The sequence below is a fragment of the Patella vulgata genome, chromosome 2 (assembly GCF_932274485.2).
Source record: "Patella vulgata chromosome 2, xgPatVulg1.2, whole genome shotgun sequence".
Classification (NCBI taxonomy): Eukaryota; Metazoa; Mollusca; class Gastropoda; family Patellidae; genus Patella; species Patella vulgata.
In genome coordinates this window covers 71,471,615-71,491,637 of record NC_065880.2, presented here as the reverse complement: position 1 = coordinate 71,491,637, position 20,023 = coordinate 71,471,615, and the positions used below count along the sequence as shown (strand labels likewise).

General features: G+C 35.2%; 1 protein-coding gene across 3 annotated transcripts; it reads right to left on the bottom strand.

The window, feature by feature from the left end:
- Positions 1-267: 267 nt before the first annotated feature.
- Positions 268-19,442, bottom strand: LOC126809803 (radical S-adenosyl methionine domain-containing protein 1, mitochondrial). Of its 3 annotated transcripts, none has more exons than XM_050534588.2 (16): positions 19,411-19,442; positions 15,131-15,282; positions 12,846-12,898; positions 12,303-12,409; positions 11,574-11,706; positions 11,037-11,082; positions 8,382-8,443; positions 7,405-7,510; positions 6,498-6,590; positions 6,154-6,204; positions 5,391-5,444; positions 4,156-4,219; positions 3,737-3,890; positions 3,489-3,543; positions 2,915-3,015; positions 268-2,269 (listed from the first exon to the last, which is right to left on the bottom strand). In XM_050534588.2, exons 2-16 carry the CDS (start codon positions 15,275-15,277, stop codon positions 2,173-2,175), a joined length of 1,323 nt encoding a protein of 440 aa, XP_050390545.1. In that variant the 5' UTR covers positions 15,278-15,282; positions 19,411-19,442; the 3' UTR covers positions 268-2,172. The 3 variants fall into 3 exon arrangements, with proteins under 3 accessions (XP_050390545.1, XP_050390546.1, XP_055954612.1); XM_050534589.2 differs by having other exon boundaries at positions 19,319-19,428; XM_056098637.1 differs by lacking the exon at positions 19,411-19,442 and adding an exon at positions 19,203-19,221.
- Positions 19,443-20,023: the final 581 nt, after the last annotated feature.

Sequence of the window (20,023 nt, the reverse complement as noted above, 5' to 3'; positions counted from 1 at the left end):
GTGTGCACAGGACCTCCATTTTGACTAGATACAGGGAGTGAACAGGATCTACTTACTAATTGAGCCACTGCATCTCACCAACATTCAAATGAGATTGAATTTTGGTGTCACTCTTGTCTGTGCACAATTCCTTGTGGATGCTGTAGATGGTACAGTTATATCTGATTGCTGAAAGAACCAAACAGCTGTGGGCACATGATGGGTTGCCTGGCAACCTATCTTTTGTTATTTACATATATTGATATGTCCACAAAATGGAGTTAATAATATTTCTTTAATATAAATAAAACTTTATTTGCAAAAAATTACATAACCTTGTATATTAAAATAAATTAATTTCCCACAAGACACAATATATAAGCTTACATTTTAAAACAAATGTAGAAATCTAAAATCATATTTTTTAAAAAAAATTTGTCATTTTTTTAGACACATAAAAAAAAATTATGATTCCTTTAAAGCGATGATTGCATTTTTTAAAGTCATATATTTAATATATGTTAAAATAAGACTTAAAATAAATGGCATGTTAAAGAATAATCCTATAATCCACTAGTGTCAGTTGAGAAATTAGCAAATACATCAGTTTCTAGTTGAAACTAAAGTGTTTTAAATCTAGAAATGTTGAAATCTAAATTTAGCATTTAGTCCACCCAAACTAAGTTTTCTTATACCACCTGTCATAATAAGGAAAACTAATCACATATCTCAATGCAAGTATATAATGACTGATGTCTCATTTCCTATTACGAAATAACTTCTGATTAAAAGTTATCAACCATAATTTATTTCAAAACTTGTTGAATATTTTTTTTATCAGCAAAATTATTTTAACTCTACAAGTGACCATTATTGGCCTCATGACAATGGGGTTTGATGGACATACACCATGTAGATGTAGTGTGCTATATGAGAAATTTTTTTCTGGCCTACTCTTATTTCGAATTCTAACTATGAAAGGTTCTTTTATGAGCACAGGGGTCCTCAGGTTTTCTGTCCCATCTGAATGACTAGACACTTTTCCTTACCAGGTCCTACATCCTGTACCACTGACTATAGAAACCAATTCGGAGAAACAATTAGGTACTTTCTCTTATCTGTATAAACTGAATTTCAAAATATTTAAATGTGCGGTCCTTTGTTTTCTTCACATAAATGGATAAATATTATCGAATACATAAGAAAGATAGGCACTAGTTTTAATGTTGGTACAAAATGACACATTTACAGATTTATAATAGAAACTTTTTGTTGCAATGAGGAGTTTTCAGCAACAGCCAAATTTACCGATGCAAGTATTGATGTTTGCTCCCACTACATCTGTGCATAAAATTTTACTTGATATCAGCACTAACAAACAATGAGATTTTGTTAAGAGTTGATTATGGGCTTATGTGAATAAATGCCTAATTAATAATTTATATAACATTTGAAAAAGGACTTTTACTAGGCAGATTTAGCTCTTTCATACTGCATCTTAAAGGTATACATGACTAATCAACTAGTATATTATAAATCACTGAAATTAATGTGAATGAATTCATAACTTATAATTGTACTCATGACTTACAGTGCATGTTTTCACAGTGGGTGCAGTTGAAAACAATCTATTTTAGCATCAATCTGTTTTAGGATTATTAGTCCAGTTTATTTGCTGTTGAAAGCTGAATGAAATAATGTTGACGTTTTGAAAAGACAAAACAATTGTAGACATTAAATTGAAACTCTCCAGAATAAAAACATGCTTACACCAAAATGAATGTTGAAAATCTACTAAATATACATAAGCATACTAACAAATGTCCAAAATCTAAAGGGGGGTTGGATGGCTGTATGGTTAGCGTACGCGCGCTGTATCATAAAGTCTGTCACTGAGTCGACTGGCGTGGTTTCCTCCCACAGCTACGCGCAAGCGAATTATGTAAATAAAATTTAAAAAAACATATGTTAGTCCCGAAATGACCTAGTTTGTGTCGAGTGGAATTTAAACTCCATTTCTCTCTCTCCAATATCTAAATAGAAACCCTTGTCCTACAGACCATTAACAATCGTATAAAAAATAATTTGTTGTCATTAAAAATGGAAGAAGAAACCCTTTTTCTATAGACCATTAACAATCATATAAAAAATAAATTGTCATTCAAAATGGATGATGGTAATACCATTAATTTGCTATTTGGAAGATGTGGAATTTTGGTTTAATATAGAAACTAGTTCAACAATTAGGCTATCTAGTACAGCTATTCCCTTCTCTGTTGCTCGTAAACCCCTGAAATTGAGATTTTAAATAAGTATATATTAAAAATTGCATGGAATACTTGTGCAAATGAATAGAATAGAATTAAACAACTCAAACTAAATCCAGAAAAAAAACCTGTCAAAACCTGAAATAATTTAAGTAAGAATCACATTTGATACCCACACAATTTGACAGGAGTATGAAGAATTAAAATGCCACTTCAAAAAATGTTCCATTTTTTTCACTCATGCCTCTTCTATCATGCAATTTTTACCTATGACCAGGGCCGCCAAGAGACTTTTTTGGCTTGAGCAACGCAAAATTTATACCCCCCAACCCCGACCTCAACTGTGCAAGGATTATGCAAAAACTATGGTTTCTTAGTTTATCCCTGCACAGCTACAGTACACCATCGGGGAAAGGGCGTTCTGCATCATGAATACTGGCTGGCATCGGCACTACTGACGTAAAAATAATTAAATACCGATAGATATTTATGGGCTGTCTGTCTACTTTTAAATAATGTCTTGTAAGATCAATACTCTATATAATTGCTTTGTGACATCAAATATTTCATATAATTATGTTTTCTGACATCAAATATTTTATATAATTATGTTTTATGACATCAAATATTTTATATAATTATATTTTCAAATGAATTAATAACACCACCTTTTGTCTAATTTCAAAAAGTCTGCTGATTGGAGGAAATTAATTGTTTCTGATGAACCATATAACTGGAAAAGGCCCACAGGATAAACTTTCCGCCAGACCTAAAATAACAGAATATCCTCAACAATTTCTCATTTCAATAAAAGTATGAAGAATCATAAAAGAAGGGTTTGCGCTACATGATCACCAGATAAAATTAACAATAAACTGTCCAAGAAAGTTATTATATCTTTTTTAATTTCACATCTTCCTACAGGTTTTCACAATAGATATGTCAGCATGGTTGCAAATATTTATATATTTATTAACTTGTTTGATGCTCATTCAGTAGCTGAACTAGTATGATAGTGCAGGGCAAAATTAATGTAGCATGAAAAAATACCTATGCATAAATATGAATTATTGAGAAATGATAAACCTCACAGTATTTTCTTGGTTTTATAACCGGGATAATACAATAAAATTTGTATCCAATGAAAGTTGGTGTAGTGATCTACCCATCAGGAGAGAATATGAATCAAGACGTTTTGTCAGCTATAATAGTTATTCAGTACTATCATGTTTTATCACTTACCTGATTTGATAAACCCCATTTTGTTCTCAGACTAGTCATTAATAACTCTATTGCCCTGAAATAAAACAGCTTAAATATTAGAGTGTAAACAATAGGAAATGAGGTGGATCGTCTATGGAGAAATTCTGCCCAGACAGCAGTGCTACTGTCTACTCTTATTTCAAATTCACCTGTCCAAATCCAACAGTAATAATACCGTTGTTAAATTTTACTTTAAAGACTGAGGAAAAGTCAATATTTGTATCTACCTATCATGAGTATTTTGTTTAATTATACGTCTTGTAGCATGACCATATTTCTCTACTTCTGCCATCCAATTAGGTGGTTCTAATGTTTGTGTTCTAGCTTCTCTAACGTAACGTTTTTCATCAGCATTATACATCCATAATCTACCATGAGCACCTTTAATATAATACACATTACATTATACATCCATCAATATAAGGCCAAGAAAAAAATACCTGTGTTTATGGTTATTTGGCAGCAACATATAGGTCTGTTGGAAAATCTTTTTGTTTTATTAGTTTATTTTTTTCGTGGGCTTTGTATTATCTATTTAATAGCATTTCTAGCTTAATTAGGACTAACTGAGTATGGTTAGAATTTGTCTAGAGAAAATCACACCAAGACATATCTAACATGAAACAAAAGATAAAATGATTCTGACCTGGACCTATACCTATATATTCACCACCTGTCCAATATATGAGATTATGATGACTGTAGGAAGCCTGAATTAAATACATAAATAAAAGAATGTTTGAAGAAATGTGTGTAAATTACATGATTTGAGAGAGAGAGGAGAGAAAGAAAAACTAGGTCATTTCGGGATTAACATATGGTACAATTTTATTTCAATAATTCACTTGTGCGTAAGGGTCTTTAGCAGTGGGAGGAAACCGAAAATCCCACAGGTTGGGCAGGTGACCTTACTCCTTATCACGTACAAACATTGGATCGATACCAATGTCATTGATTCAAGTGCAGGCGTTGATCCGAACCACTCAGCCACCCAATATATCAGATATATTAAAAATCTTCCATGTTTGAATACCTTAAAATGAAATGGGGTTTAACATCCTACTTTTCTACACCAACTGGGTTAATGATACAATATGCTAGGAGGGAAATTTTGCTCTGACAGCATCACTACGGCCTACTTGAATTCCAACTATCTCATCTGAGCGACTAGACACTGTCGCTGCAAGGACTTCTGTCCTGCACCACTGACTCACAAGGGGAAATCATGCTGGGAAATTCAGAAGAACTTTTCTTTTTGGCCAACACAAGGAGCGAACCCGAGTCCTCCTTGTTAACAAGCCAGCATCTTACTCACTGGACCACTGCGGCTCTCCTAATACCTTCAAAATCTGGTGTCATTCAGGTACTCTCTAACTGCATTATTACATTAAAACACAAATATTCCATTTATTTTGCTCCATGTTGAATTGTATTTTCATATTAAAGATACTTTATGGGAGATTTGACAACGAGTTGGCAGTTCTCACTATAATACATGTAGTTAAAAACTAGATAATGTAAAGGCAATTTGCTGAAAATTTCATTCAAATTGATCCCCTATGAACTGAGAACTAAGCGGTTGAAATTACGATAAACAACATAGTCTCGATTATCAATTTAATCGTTAAATCGTGAAGGAAAGTTATGCAGTAAATCGGCTCATAATCCACTAAAGATCGCAGACAAGCGATGCCATCTAGAGTTGATTATGGTCTGGATAGGTTAATTAATGTCTAATTAATAATTTAGATAACATTTCAGGCCTAAAGAAAGACCTGCAATAGACATATTTAGCTCTTGCATAATGTATTTTTAATAAAAAGAACCTTTTTTTAAATACTGAATTCCTTTTTGAAACTAATATTCCCTCTTCAAACATACCTCTTTGGCAAAGTTGGAAACTTCATAATGTTCGTATCCATTACTGTGTAAGTACTGAAATAGTGAAATACATGTATGTTATTAGAAATATGTTCTTTGCTGTCATCATCAGTCATTGTTTTTTCAAGGTGCTCATTGAGACTGAGGTGCTTGAGAGTCTGAGTTGATAAGTGGGCAAAGTCACTGTGTAATTATATATCCTACTTGTACTCTAACTAAGTATACCCTGTCTTATGAATGAAAAGAATCACTCATTATGCAATCTGATTAAAACACAGATCCTATTTTGTTTCGATTTTTATAGTTCAAAATTTTGTTTTATTTGTCTGTACTACACTATAGGATCTGGAAGAGCTGTTATTTACCCTGTGTTCTGGATAGCGTGAAACCATCTGTTACGGCGACGTCTTGCCGTGCGAAGCATGGAACTGTGGGTAAACCACTATCAACGTCATCGCTGATTGATTAATCAATGTCTGATGTCATAGGGTCAAAAGCCGTTTGTATGACTCTTGATGCGACCTCCCAATACAACTTGTCAGATCTTCATGTAGTGTAGGCCATCGAAAGTATAAAAAACGAAACGAAATATAGATCTGTATTTTAATCAAATTGTCTCATTATGATACAACTCTCCTTATTTATCAAATCCCTCACCTGGACCAAACTAGGAGAGATTTTGTTGACATTTGCAAATTGAGGAAAGCTCTTTTCAGCTCACCATTTATCTATCAGAAATAATTACAAAATATCAAAAACTAACCTCTACAGCTATTTTATACAGATCAGCCATCTCCTCTGTACTTGGTAATAACTAAAAATATAGATATATATATAAAAGTTTAAATCTACCATTTTTTGTAATTTCAACAATCTACTGCAGAATGTGTATTGGTATCTCTAGGGATAAATATATTCTCCTTGCCAGACCCTTAGTTCGGTACTACTGACAAGGGTAAACAACAGCAGAAGATTCGATAAAACTTCCTCAGCCAATATTGAGATCAAACCTAGGACTTGCTTTAAATGTTTAAGGCAAGTGACATATTTTCTAAATAACTGACAATTCCATTAAGGATTGTGGTAAATTATTTAATCACTACTTACCACATTTTGTTCCTGTATTTGTTTGTATAATGTGGTTCCTCGTTCGGGTGTTAATTGATACAATGAAATGTGGTTGTCACAAACAGATAGTAACTGAAAATAAATGGTGTTATTTTAATCTTTATATTAAAGTCTCATTCTGCCATTTTAGCAAACTAGGAATCCCTAGCAAACTACAATATTTTGAAAGATAAATCTCCGATAGGAATATTAATCTAAAAATGGTTTTATTAGTTCAGTATTTTACAATTTCATTGATCCATGCTGCTCGCTATGTAATAAGCCCATCTCCAATTGATAAGGCCCATTTTAAATCAAATTGAATCTGAGTACTATTAGCCTGTATTTAGCTGACAGAAATTTGATATTTTTGCAAAAATGCAAATGATGTATCATTACTTTAAGTACAGGTTATGTAATTGTCAAAATATATTTAAATCTATTTATATCTATTATGTAAAATTGTATGTGTTGACCCATATGTCATGAAATGGGGTTTAACATCCTACCTTTGTGCACCTAAAGGGTTAATGAAGACATACATATGTCATGCAGTGTGTTATGAGGGAAATTTTGCCCTAACAGGGCTGCTAGGTCCTACTCTTGTTGCAAATTCCAATTTTTTTTACATGCATGCCAACATGTACATAGGACTTTGTTTTCTTTTTTTTGTATTATCAGTCCCATCTTAAAAACTAGACACTGTTCGTTGCCATACCCTCTGTCTTCAACCACTGACAAGAGGAAACCACACTGGAAAATCCGGGGGAACTCTTTCGACCAACACTGGATCTTTTGGCTAGTGAACCACCATATTGTACATGCCTATGGAATACATTATTTAGTTCTAAAATAATACAGTACCAAATACTAACCAGATATTAACTTTATTAAGAACAATTTGTACCTGTTTTAGTTCTTGTTTCCATGTCTCTTTTGTTTGTTGCGGACGGCCAAATATCAGATCTACAGATACTCTTCCAGGAAGTAAAGATTTCGCCTCTGATAAACATCTACAAATATGATTTGGAACTATTTCACCAGACAGTAATGTAGGAAATTGTAACCAAAAATTATATATATGTTATATATTCTCTAGATGCCAATTAAGTAACATTTTTAAATCATAACTTGATAATCCAAGCTACTAGATTGAAGATTACGTGTTCCAGAACCATTATAGCTCTTACCGGAGCTGACTATTTGGGGGCATAGTGAGAGTATCATTTTAATAAGTTAGAAGTACAGTGGAATCGGTCAGTTTTGACCTCATATAGGATTGTTAAAATATGCCATGTTACACAGCATAACAGAATGATCAATGCCAGAAAATGCTCAAAGATTGATGTCCTTTTTGAACCAGGACCCATTTATTAAAATCCACATTATAGAATGTTAATTCATTACAATTCGTGTGATTGGATCACTAACTGATGTAGTAATCCGTAATATTCACAATACGAGAGAGAGAGAAATGGGGTTTAACATCCACTCGACACAAACTAGGTCATTTCTGGACTAGCTTATGGTTCAATTTTATTTCAATAATTCTCTTGCATGTAGTAGTCTTTAGCAGTGGGAAGAAACCGGTGGACCCAGAGAAATCCCATGATGGTGGACAGGCCACATACAAGCAGGGAATCAAAACCATGCCCCTTGACTCAATGACAGACCTTATGATGCAATGCACGTTAACCATTTGACCACCCAAAAACCCCTATTCAGATACAGACTATTCTAAACTTTGTTGGTTGAAATAAGAAAGAAAAAAAATGGGGACTTGAAAATGATCATGGATGTCACAAAATGCAGTAGTATTCAGAAGCTGCATGTGACAGATTCCACTGTAATTTTCACTCTCTTGTTAAGTATTTTAATATTCACCTTAGTCCTTCTTCTACAGTGTGATCTCTTCCCAAGAAAACTAAATCATTTTGATTGAGACACTAAAAAAAACAACCAGCGGCTGCCAGGCAGAATACGCCCACATTTTCGAGAGATGGATAGAGAACAAGCTAAAAATAAAGTGATTTTTCCTACAATCAAGGGCCATAATTCAGGAAATTACAATTCGATATGCGCAAATATCGAAAGGAACCGAAATCTTTGGGTTATAAACTTACATTTCAAGTTTCAACAAAATCGGATAAAAATTGTGACCTCTATATAAAATGGATTTTTCGTACAATCAGGGGCCATAATTCTGGAAGTTACGGTCGATATGCGCGAATATCGAAAGGAACCAAGATCTTTGGGTTATAAACTTACATTTAAAGTTTCAACAAAATCAGATAAAAATTGTGACCTCTATAGGGTCCACAACCTTGATATACCATATTTTTACGCCGATTGAGAACGAGGGGCGGCCATTTTGTCTGTTAGTTTTGGGCTGATTTTCACGAAATTTGAACTTAGCCGTCCTTAGGGTGTAACGGTGATATAATAAACGTTTTTTTAAATCGGATAAAAATTATGACCTCTATAGGGTCCACAAACTTAAATTGGTTTTTGCGTACAATCAGGGGCCATAATTCAGGAAGTTACGGTCCGATATGCGCGAATATCGAAAGGAACCAAGATCTTTGGGTTATAAACTTACATTTCAAGTTTCAACAAAATCAGATAAAAATTGTGACCTCTATAGGGTCCACAACCTTGATATACCATGTTTTTACGCTATTTGAGAACGAAAGGCGGCCATTTTGTCTGTCAATTTTGGGCTGAATTTCATGAAATTCGAACTCAACCATCCTTATGGTGTAACGGTGATATAATTATACGTTTTTTTAAATCGGATAAAAATTATAACCTCTAGAGGGTCCACAAGCTAAAAAAGCGATTTTTCGTACAATCAGGGGCCATAATTCAGGAAGTTACAGTCCGATATGCGCGAATATCGAAAGGAACTGAGATCTTTGGGTTATAAACTTACATTTCAAGTTTCAACAAAATCGGATAAAAATTATGACCTCTATATGGTCCACAAACCAAAAACATGATTTTTCGTACAAACAGGGGCCATAATCCATAAAGTTTCGATCCGATACATGCCAATATCGAAAGTAGCCGAGATCTTTTGGAGATACACCTATATTTCAAGTTTCTTTAAAATCGGATAAGAATTGTGACCTGTAGAGTGTCCACAAACAAATTGTGGACGGACGGACAGACAGACAGACAGACGGACGTCCGGACGGACAGGGGCGACGGCATAATACGTCCACATGAAAATGTGGGCGTATAAAAACTGTTTATATGCTTTGCATGCATAAATATGTGTTGTAATTTAAGCACTTTACAAACCCCTAAATTATCTATCTTGACTTATAAAAAATATATTCTGGGTATCAGATACTCCTTTACCACTTAAATAGGGCTGTGTGATTTATTTTTATTTTAAATATAAAAACAGTTTCATTAATTACAGCACAAATATATATTTCTCTGGCTACAGAAATAAATAATACTGGATAATCATACAACATGATGAGATAAATATATTGCCTTGATTCTTTGACAAAATAACAACATTTCCTGCTGCATCCGATTTTTGGGAAGGATTGTCTCAAACCAGAGTATTTTTTGTTATGGCCTTATAACTGGCCTATTATTAAATATTGTATACTTGGTAGGGCTGGCGGAAATAATCGATAATTGCCGATAATCGTCGGTAAGTGTTTTGTAAATCGATTATTGATACAGTTTTAAAATATCGATTATCGCGCAATTATAGGTACTTCACTTGCAAGAAGAAGTCCATAAAAATAATCCTCATCACTGTATTCTTTGCAATGCGTGCTTGGGCCTAGAACTGTAATTAAACAGAATAGTCATAATAAAACACACACATTTGTTGGGTTTTTTTCACGCAAGACGCAACCGGTGAGAAATGTTGACCGCTTATGTCATGATGAGAGCCAATGGTTTCACATAACATCCAGTAGTGTCCCTTATTTTAACTCTTCAGTTCTTTCGTCTTATCTGTTTCTAAGTCAAACACGTACTTTCCCTTTATAAAATTTATTAATTTATTAAGAATCTTGCGAAGAAATGTCTGAAGAGGAGATTTTTAATTTCCACAGTGCGAAGAAATCACTGCAAGAAATAAACTGTTACGGCGAACTGAAGAATTTGTTTGATGTGATCAAAGGGAAATAACTACATTTTACTCAGTATTATTCAGGTCATAAGCGACAAAGATATGGCGAGTGGTGGCGGGTTCTGTCTTCCAAACGAAGTTGATTGAGTTTCTTTCTACACCTTGGTTTTGCTATGGAATGCTATTATTTTATTGTCAAATGTCAAATTAACGGGAAAAAAAAAATTCTACATGTATACAGAATGATATCACAGCATAAACTCGCATATAATTCATGTACAAATTATGATTGTTTTCAAACCAATTCAACAATTGTAAGTCAGAATAATTTGCCGATATTATTATTGATTATCGATCAGCGGATGGTCCGCGATAATCGATACTTGAAACAGGATCGATTGCCAGCCCTAATACTTGGACTATTATTAAATATTGTATACCTGAAGTCCAACTGAGATCCTATTCACACCTGCATCCTTAAAGGCCCTAATAAAAATTTAAAAAATTGATTATAGTCTCTGAATGTCATTTGTACCATGCAAACTACAATATTTTGAAAGTTGAACCTTTAAAAATGGAAGAGTTTCATGTCCATTCAACATAAACTAGGTAATTTCGGGACTAACATATGGTATAATTGTTTTTTCAATAATTCGCTGCCATGTTTTCCTAATTGAATCTTAAATAATCTGTTGAAGTCAATGTACATTATGGCATACATTGAGCCATGAAAAAATTGATATTTTACAAAACTGTAAACGACACACAGACTTTAAAAGAGAAAGATGTAAACATTAATGTGACAATTAATCCAAGTTACCTTACGGATGGATGGTGTTATATAACAAGGTTATTAAATAATAGAAGTAATTATATCCATATATATACCTTGTGTTGTGAATTGTTTGATGTAAATAGGTTAAGAATTATTATAAATATGTCTAATTCTAATTGAATAAGTGAGATATAAAACATACCTTAATTTTTTTGCCTCTATGTCAGTTGGATTCACTTCAATAGTGATTTCTGCATCTTGATCTAGGTTTCCGTGAGATTTCGCTCTATCTATTACAGCTTTAACAGTATCAGGACTGGCTAAACTAGGTGTGCCTTCAAAATATAAAGCCTACACTTATTTCGAATTCCAGATGTCAGATCTTTTACATGCACAGCAACACATACACAGGACTCGACATCTGAATAACTAGACACTGTTAGTTTTCAGGGCCTTCGTCCGTCTCTAATGACCAGGTGAAACCACACAGGAAAATTCTGAGGTACTTTCCTGGTGAACTTTAGGCCCAACCCCTGAAGTCCTGGTTATAGATCCAGCGCCTTAATTACTGAGCCACAGTGGCTCCCACTGCTTTATAGGTGACTCCCATAATTCTTTGCACACCTCATACCGGGCTGGTTTAAACAGACCATTTCATCGGCTAATCACCAACATCACATATCCTATTGTTATAAAGGCAAATAAAAAGCAATTTTAACAATAAAACGAATGAAAGAAAATAGGATCTGTAAAGTTTAATTACTACATTTCTGGGGACTAAAACTGTCTAATAAATCCACAATATATTAAATAAATAACTTGTATTTGACAAAGCATAACTTAAGAATACAATCTTACCATCACCAAATATACAGTTGTAAGTTTATTTAACACCTCAGTATAACTTTGATATTTAAGAATACAATCTTACCCCCACCAAAAAAAACAGTTGTCAGTTTGTTGATACAGCTTTTTTCTAACAATGTATCTAATTCTTTGGTTAAACAATTCTTCATACGCTCTTCATTTACATCTTCACTGCAATAGATAAATACTGATTTACAATGCCATCATTGTTTCTGCCCATCAGTTGTCATAAAAGGCTACACAAACTTGACACATTTACTGTGGTATCGCATGTGTCACATCTCACAGCACTGCATTACTCACAAAATATAAATATTCATATATTTCTATAGCGTTACTATTTGCGTCACCTTGGCAGTAACACAGATTTAGGTAACATTTTCAACACCACTGTGGTACCTTTACGTCACCAAACCACTGACACTCACACAACGCACATTAACCTACGTAAATACCTATCTACGTGGCACAAGTGATTACACACAAGAGGTTTTCATGAATAGGCCCAAAATTCTAAATGCCAGTTAATAAAAATCGAAAATTTACCATGCATTTTAATTTGACTTCATTGAGGACAAAATTAAATACGTAAAAAATGAGCTCTTACTTGATGTATTTGTTAAAATTACAATATGGACATCTTTTTCTACAATAAGGCCACTGTAAAAAAAACAAAACAACAATTTGAATTAAATTCATAGCATTAAATCGTTACAAAATAAAACCAGCGCCTGCCAGGCAGGATACGCCCACATTTTCGAGAGATGGATAGAGAACAAGCTAACAAGAAAGTGATTTTTCCTACAATCAAGGGCCATAATTCAGGAAATTACACTTCGATATGCGCATTTATCGAAAGGAACTGAGATCTTTGTGTTATAAACTTACATTTCAAGTTTCAACAAAATCGGATAAAAATTGTGACCTCTATAGGGTCCACAACCTTGATATACCATATTTTTACGCTATTTGAGAACGAACGGCGGCCATTTCGTCTGTCAATTTTGGGGCGATTTTCACAAAATTCAAACTCAACTGTCCTTATGGTGGAACGGTAATATAATAATACGGTTTTTTAAATCGGATAAAAATTATGACCTCTAATGGGTCCACAAGCTAAAAACATGATTTTTCGTACAATCAGGGGCCATAATTCAGGAAGTTACGGTCCGATATGGGCAAATATTGAAAGGAACCGAGATCTTTGGGTTATAAACTTATATTTAAAGTTTCAACAAAATCGGATAAAAATTGTGACCTCTATAGGGTCCACAACCTTGATATACCATATTTTTACGCTATTTGAGAATGAACGGCGGCCATTTTGTCTGTCAATTTTGGGCCGATTTTCATGAAATTCAAACTCAGTCGTCCTTAGGGTGTAACGGTGATATAATAATATGTTTTTTTAAATCGGATAAAAATTATGACCTGTATAGGGTCCACAAGCTAAAAACGCGATTTTTTGTACAATCAGGGGCCATAATTCAGGAAATTACGGTCCGACATGCGCGAATATCAAAAGGAACCGAGATCTTTGGGTTATAGACTTACATTTCAAGTTTCAACAAAAGCCAAAAACGCAATTTTTCATAAAATCAGGGACCATAATTCAGGAAGTTACGGTCTGATATGCGCGAATATCGAAAGGAACCAAGATCTTTGGGTTATAAACTTACATTTCAAGTTTCAACACAATCGGATAACAATTGTGACCTCTATAGGGTCCACAACCTTGATATACCATTTTCTTACGCTATTTGAGAACGAACGGCAGCCATTTTGTCTGTCAATTTTGGGCCGATTTTCACGAAATTCGAATTCAGTCGTCCCTAGGGTGTAACGGTGATATAATAATACGTTTTTTTAAATCGGGTAAAAATTATGACTTCTATAGGGTCCACAAGCTAAAAACGTGATGTCGTACAATCAGGGGTCACAATTCAGGAAGTTACAGTCCGATATGCACGAATATCGAAAGGAACCGAGATCTTTGGGTTATAAACATACATTTCAAGTTTAAACAAAATCGGATAAAAATTGTGACCCCTATAGGGTCCACAACCTTGATATACCATATTCTTACGCTATTTGGGAACGAATGGCGGCCATTTTGTCTGTCAATTTTGGGCCGATTTTCACGAAATTCGAACTCAGTCATCCGTAGGGTGTAACAGTGACATAATAGAACGGTTTTTTAAATCGGATAAAAATTATGACTTTTATAGGGTCCACAAGCTAAAAACGTGATTTTTCGTACAATCAGGGGCCATAATTCAGGAAGTTACGGTCCAATATGCACGAATATCGAAAGGAACCGAGATCTTTGGGTTATAAACTTACATTTCAAGTTTCAACAAAATCGGATAAAAATTGTGACCCCTATAGGGTTCACAACCTTGATATACCATATTCTTACGCTATTTGGGAACGAACGGCGGTCATTTTGTCTGTCAATATGCTACGATATTAAGAAGATTCAAATACTTTTTGCCATTGATGATTTAACGTTAAAATCGATAATCAAGACTTTGTTTATTATCGGAACAACGGTAGCAATGACAATCGAGGCTACACAGTAATAGTATCACCAATATCTAGGCTCAGAATGAAGTAATTTGACTGAATTTTACAACATATTCCCTTTTCATTATCTATTTTTTTTTTTAACTATTATAGTTAGTACTGTCAGCTTTTTACGTAATCTTACCTAATGCCCCTTTAATATTTTACTATGAACAGAGTGTACAAATTTTCAAAGATTTATTCTTGGTAAAATAAAGGGCTAACTGTAACTATGGACACAAACCTTAAATCAAGCATTAAATTCTTTATATAAATTCAATATTCCATAAAGTTAATATGTAGATTTAAATACATAGGCATACATACGTGAACATAGAGTGCGGCATGCTTTTTATCTTCGTCTGAACTCAATTTAAATGAATCAACATTTTTAAATTGAGAATAACTGATTTTTACATCATAAAACCTCTTCTTGAAAAGTGGCAATCTTCTGCAGACTTTAAAACATATCATTGGTTCTGAAGTAAAAAAAATATCAATTCTGTTCAATCTCAATTCCATTTATTATCATGGTCATGTTAGGAAAACACCCTTGTAATGACTAATCAAAAGTTAAGAAAATCTGAATTAAAACCAGCGGCTGCCAGGCAGGATACGCCCACATTTTCGAGAGATGGATAGAAAACAAGCTAAAACGAAAGTGATTTTTCCTACAATTTTTGAGAGATGGATAGAGAACAAGCTAACAAGAAAGTGATTTTTCCTACAATCAAGGGCCATAATTCAGGAAATTACAATTCGATATGCGCAAATATCAACAGGAACCAAGATCTTTGAGTTATAAACTTACATTTCAAGTTTCAACAAAATCGGATAAAAATTGTGACCTCTATAGGGTCCACAACCTTGATATACCATAATTTTACGCTGATTGAGAACGAATGGCGGCCATTTTGTCTGTCAATTTAGGGCCGATTTTCACGAAATTCGAACTCAGTTTTCCTTAGGGTGTAACGGTGATATAATAATACGTTTTTTTAAATCGGATAAAAATTATGACCTCTATAGGGTCCACAAGCTAAAAACGTGATTTTTCGTACAATCAGGGGCCATAATTCAGGAAGTTACGGTCCGATATGCGCGAAGATCGAAAGGAACTGAGATCTTTGGGTTATAAACTTACATTTCAAGTTTTAAAAAAATCGGATAAAAATTGTGACCTCTATAGGGTCCACAACCTTGATATACCATATTTTTACGCTATTTGAGAACGAACGGCGGCCATTTTGTCTGTCAATTTAGGGCCGATTTTCACGAAATTCGAACTCAACCTTCTTTATGGTGTAACGGTGATATAATAATACGATTTTTTAAATCGGATAAAAATTATGACCCCTATAGGGTCCACAAGCTAAAAATGTGATTTTTCGTACAACAGGGGCCATAATTCAGGAAGTTACAGTCCGATATGCGCGAATATCGAAAGGAACCGAGATCTTTGGGTTATAAACTTATATTTCAATTTTCAACAAAATCGGATAAAAATTGTGACCTCTATAGGGTCCACAACCTTGATATACCATATTTTTATGCTATTTGAGAATGAATGGCGGCCATTTTGTCTGTTAATTTTAGGCCGATTTTCACGAGATTCGAACTCAACCTTCCTTAGGGTGTAACGGTGATATAATAATACGTTTTTTTAAATCGGATAAAAATTATGACCTCTATAGGGTCCACAAGCTAAAAACGCGATTTTTCGTACAATCAGGGGCCATAATTCAGGAAGTTACGGTCCGATATGCGCGGATATCGAGATGAACCGAGATCTTTGGGTTATAAACTTACATTTCAAGTTTCAAAAAAATGGGATAAAAATTGTGACCTCTATAGGGTCCACAATCTAAAAACGTGATTTTTCGTACAATCAGGGGCCATAATCCATGAAGTTTCGATCCGATACATGCCAATATCGAAAGCAGCCGAGATCTTTTGGGGATAAATCTATATTTCAAGTTTCGTCAAAATCGGATAAGAATTGTAACCTGTAGAGAGTCCACAAACAATTGTGGACGGACGGCATAATACGTCCACATGAAAATGTGGGCGTATAAAAACTGTCTTTATGCAGTTATCTTGCAGTATAAATTGTTTTTGAACCAGAGTAGAACTTAATGCTGGTTTTCCAAAGTTGTGGAAAGATATCCACAACAGATCTAATGAAGCTGTCAAGGCTTTATATACTGAGCGCCATGGAAAACGCATCACTTAGTTTTTCGTATAACAAAATGATCCTGTAAACATATCTTATTTATTTTGCTTCTTATTGTGAACAATATTCAAATGGGAACACATCAATAACAACACATTTGTACACTTATGGATGTTTAATCTGTAATCAACGGTATAAAGTCAGAGGGGTCAAAACCAAAAGTACGATACAGATGTCAGTAGCGCGTGTGTCCTCCACGGGCTCTTACGCACGCTGTGCAGCAACATCGCATGGAATTTACCAATGTTTGAAAGAAGGCCTGGGTCTAATTGTTCCATTCTTGAACAAGAGCAGCTTCTAAAGCAGCAATGGTGTGCATCTGTGGTCTCCGATACAGACGGCGTCCAATCTCATCCCAGACATGTTCTATCGGTACCATGTCCGGAGACATGACTGGCCAGTCCAAAACATTGATGTTGTTAGCAGCCAGGTAGTCCATACTTAAACAGGCGGTATGCGGACGTGCATTATCCTGTTGGAAGTGCTGAAGTTGTGGGTGCGCTCGAAACATGGGAACAACAATTTGTTGCAAGACATCATCACGGTAGGCTACAGCATTAACGCGACCCCTGCAAATGTGTAGGGCGGTCCGTTGATGAAATGTGAAGCCTCCCCACACCATTACACTTCCCCCACCCCATCTATTCGTTTCGAAGACGCAGCAGTCTGCAAGACGTTCCCCAAGAAGTCTCCACACACGTTGACGGCCATCAGCGTGATAAAGATGAAAGCGACTCTCATCACTGAAGAGCACACTTTGCCAGTCTACTCTTGTCCATGTCTGGTGTCCTTGAGCCTATATCAAACGCTGCCGACGGTGATGATCCCTGAGGATAGCTCCAACATAAGGTCGTCGTGCACGGAGTCCTACTTCTCTTAGACGACGTCTTACGATGTTGGCACTTACTGGTCCTTGTCTTCCGACGACTGCTGCACCTGTTCGAGTCGCTGGGCGGAATCTGTCACGCAGATGAGTGACCCGGATGTAGCGGTCTTGAGCCTGGGTTGTAACGCGTTGTGGACCAGAACGTTGACGGTCACGTGTTGATCCAGTAACTCGAACACGTTCCACCAACCTTACAATAGTGGACTGATGACAATTGAAGTGTTTGGCAATAGCACGTGTAGACATGCCAGCCCTGGACATTCCCATGGCTTCATTCCGTTGATTTTCAGTAAGTCTCGGCATCTCTAGCTCGATTCAATCACACATCCAACAAAAAATTACGACAGACTGACGTTTCACAGTTCATGTACTGCACATTAAGTTGAAAACATGCTTTTAAAAGGCTCACACACAATGCTGCACGTGAATATTGGGTTTTTCGTGTGCATCTCGTGCAATTTTTTTTTTTGGCACACAGGCCGATTTTTTTTGCGTTTGGGAGCATTGTGTGAAACAATAGTTCATAGTATTGCATAATATTATACATATAAAACCACCTAGTAATAAAATATTTGGGAAAAAAAAGTGAGGCGTTTTCCATGGTGCTCAGTATATTTACAATAATATGTTTTGACAAACATCTTTATTGGAAATTCTCCAAAGAAAAAGACAGATGGAAGGCTGCCCAGGGTTTGTGCACAAGGGTTAATCTAAAGAGAATCTGCCTTGAAACTATAGTCTGCAGTCCTTATTTTGGTTTTAATGTTCAAGGAATTAAAACTTAGAGAAATCATTCTTAGCAACTGTGACACTTTTGTAGCCGTCACAACAATGTAATTCATAATTTCAGTCTATTTTACTAAATTTGGTTAAATTTCCTAATAAAGGTGATTAGATTGAAATATACATTTAATCATTTAGTTTTTATTTAACAAGCATAAAGGAGAAGGGGCCGACATAATTATTTATTAACAAGTCCACACATGCTATGCCACTGTTTCAAGTAGACAAACATCGGGGGTCACAGTGGCTAGCTTAGAGGTCAGGTGTTCAATCCCTGCATTGGTCGAAAAAGTTCATCCAGATTTTCCGGCGTGGCTCCCCCTTGTCAGTGATGCAGGACGGAGGGCCTGACAAGGAGAGCTGTATCCAGTCCTTCGGATGGGACAAAAAACCGAGGTACCTTACCATGACACATTGGCGTGCAAGTAAAAAATCCCTTGACAGTTGGAATTCAATACAAGGGTATGCTATGGTGCCGCTGTCCAGGCAAAATTTACCTTATAACACGCTGTATGACGTATGCCCGTCTTCACTAGACCAGTAGGCTATAGGAGCAGAACAGTAGGACTTTAAATTAAACCCCATTTCATTTCATTTCACTAATATATCTCACATTAATAAATATAACGTCAAAACTGTGTGGCACCAAATGGATACAGTGTTGCAATACAGTACAGCACTACATGAATAATTTACGTCTTTTACCGTTATGACAAAATGACCGCAGCACAAAACTCAACTACGTGGAATTCCTGATAAATACTTCGTACAAAAGTTCAATAACAAACTTGACCGATTTATCAAATAAGGGTAACTCTGTCAATTTGACCGCAGTAGTCTCCCTTTGATTATTAAATACTAACCAGTAGCAGGCGGACAGTCTTTGGTCATAGATTTTTGTAGGCAAAAGCAGAAACGATTTTGAAAACGACAAAGTATGTTGTCCCATTCTTCATTTGTTTTATAACCACTCAAATGACGACGCTTATCATTTTCGGATACAGAGAAGCGATTTTTTTTCTAAAACATTTCATCATGATTTACAGAAATCACCGTGCTAATTGAACTAATTATTGGGTCCGCAAAACCGAAAAAGTTAGTTAAATGTCGCCTACATCCATTGCCTGTCGGGGAATGCTCAATAGTCCGCGGGTGCACTAGTTCAGCTGCCTATATAGTATCCTACTACCAATAAAATGTAGTGCGGTCGTGTCACGGGGGTGGGACGCCAAGTTAATCAAAGATATGTCTTTTCCTTCAAAAAGTATGGCAATATTCGTTGCCTAGCAACGCTTTGTTATACATTTGTAGTAACATT

Bases quoted from the DNA above. Each gene is read 5' to 3' on its own strand.
- LOC126809803 (XM_050534588.2), bottom strand. From the start codon at position 15,277: ATGATATGTTTTAAAGTCTGCAGAAGATTGCCACTTTTCAAGAAGAGG. The intron at 6,591-7,404 runs GTACAAATTGTT...ATTTATTTTCAG, and splicing joins GGAAACAAGAACTAAAACAG to TTACTATCTGTTTGTGACAA. The intron at 3,016-3,488 runs GTAAGTGATAAA...CTGTTATTTTAG, and splicing joins AATGGGGTTTATCAAATCAG to GTCTGGCGGAAAGTTTATCC.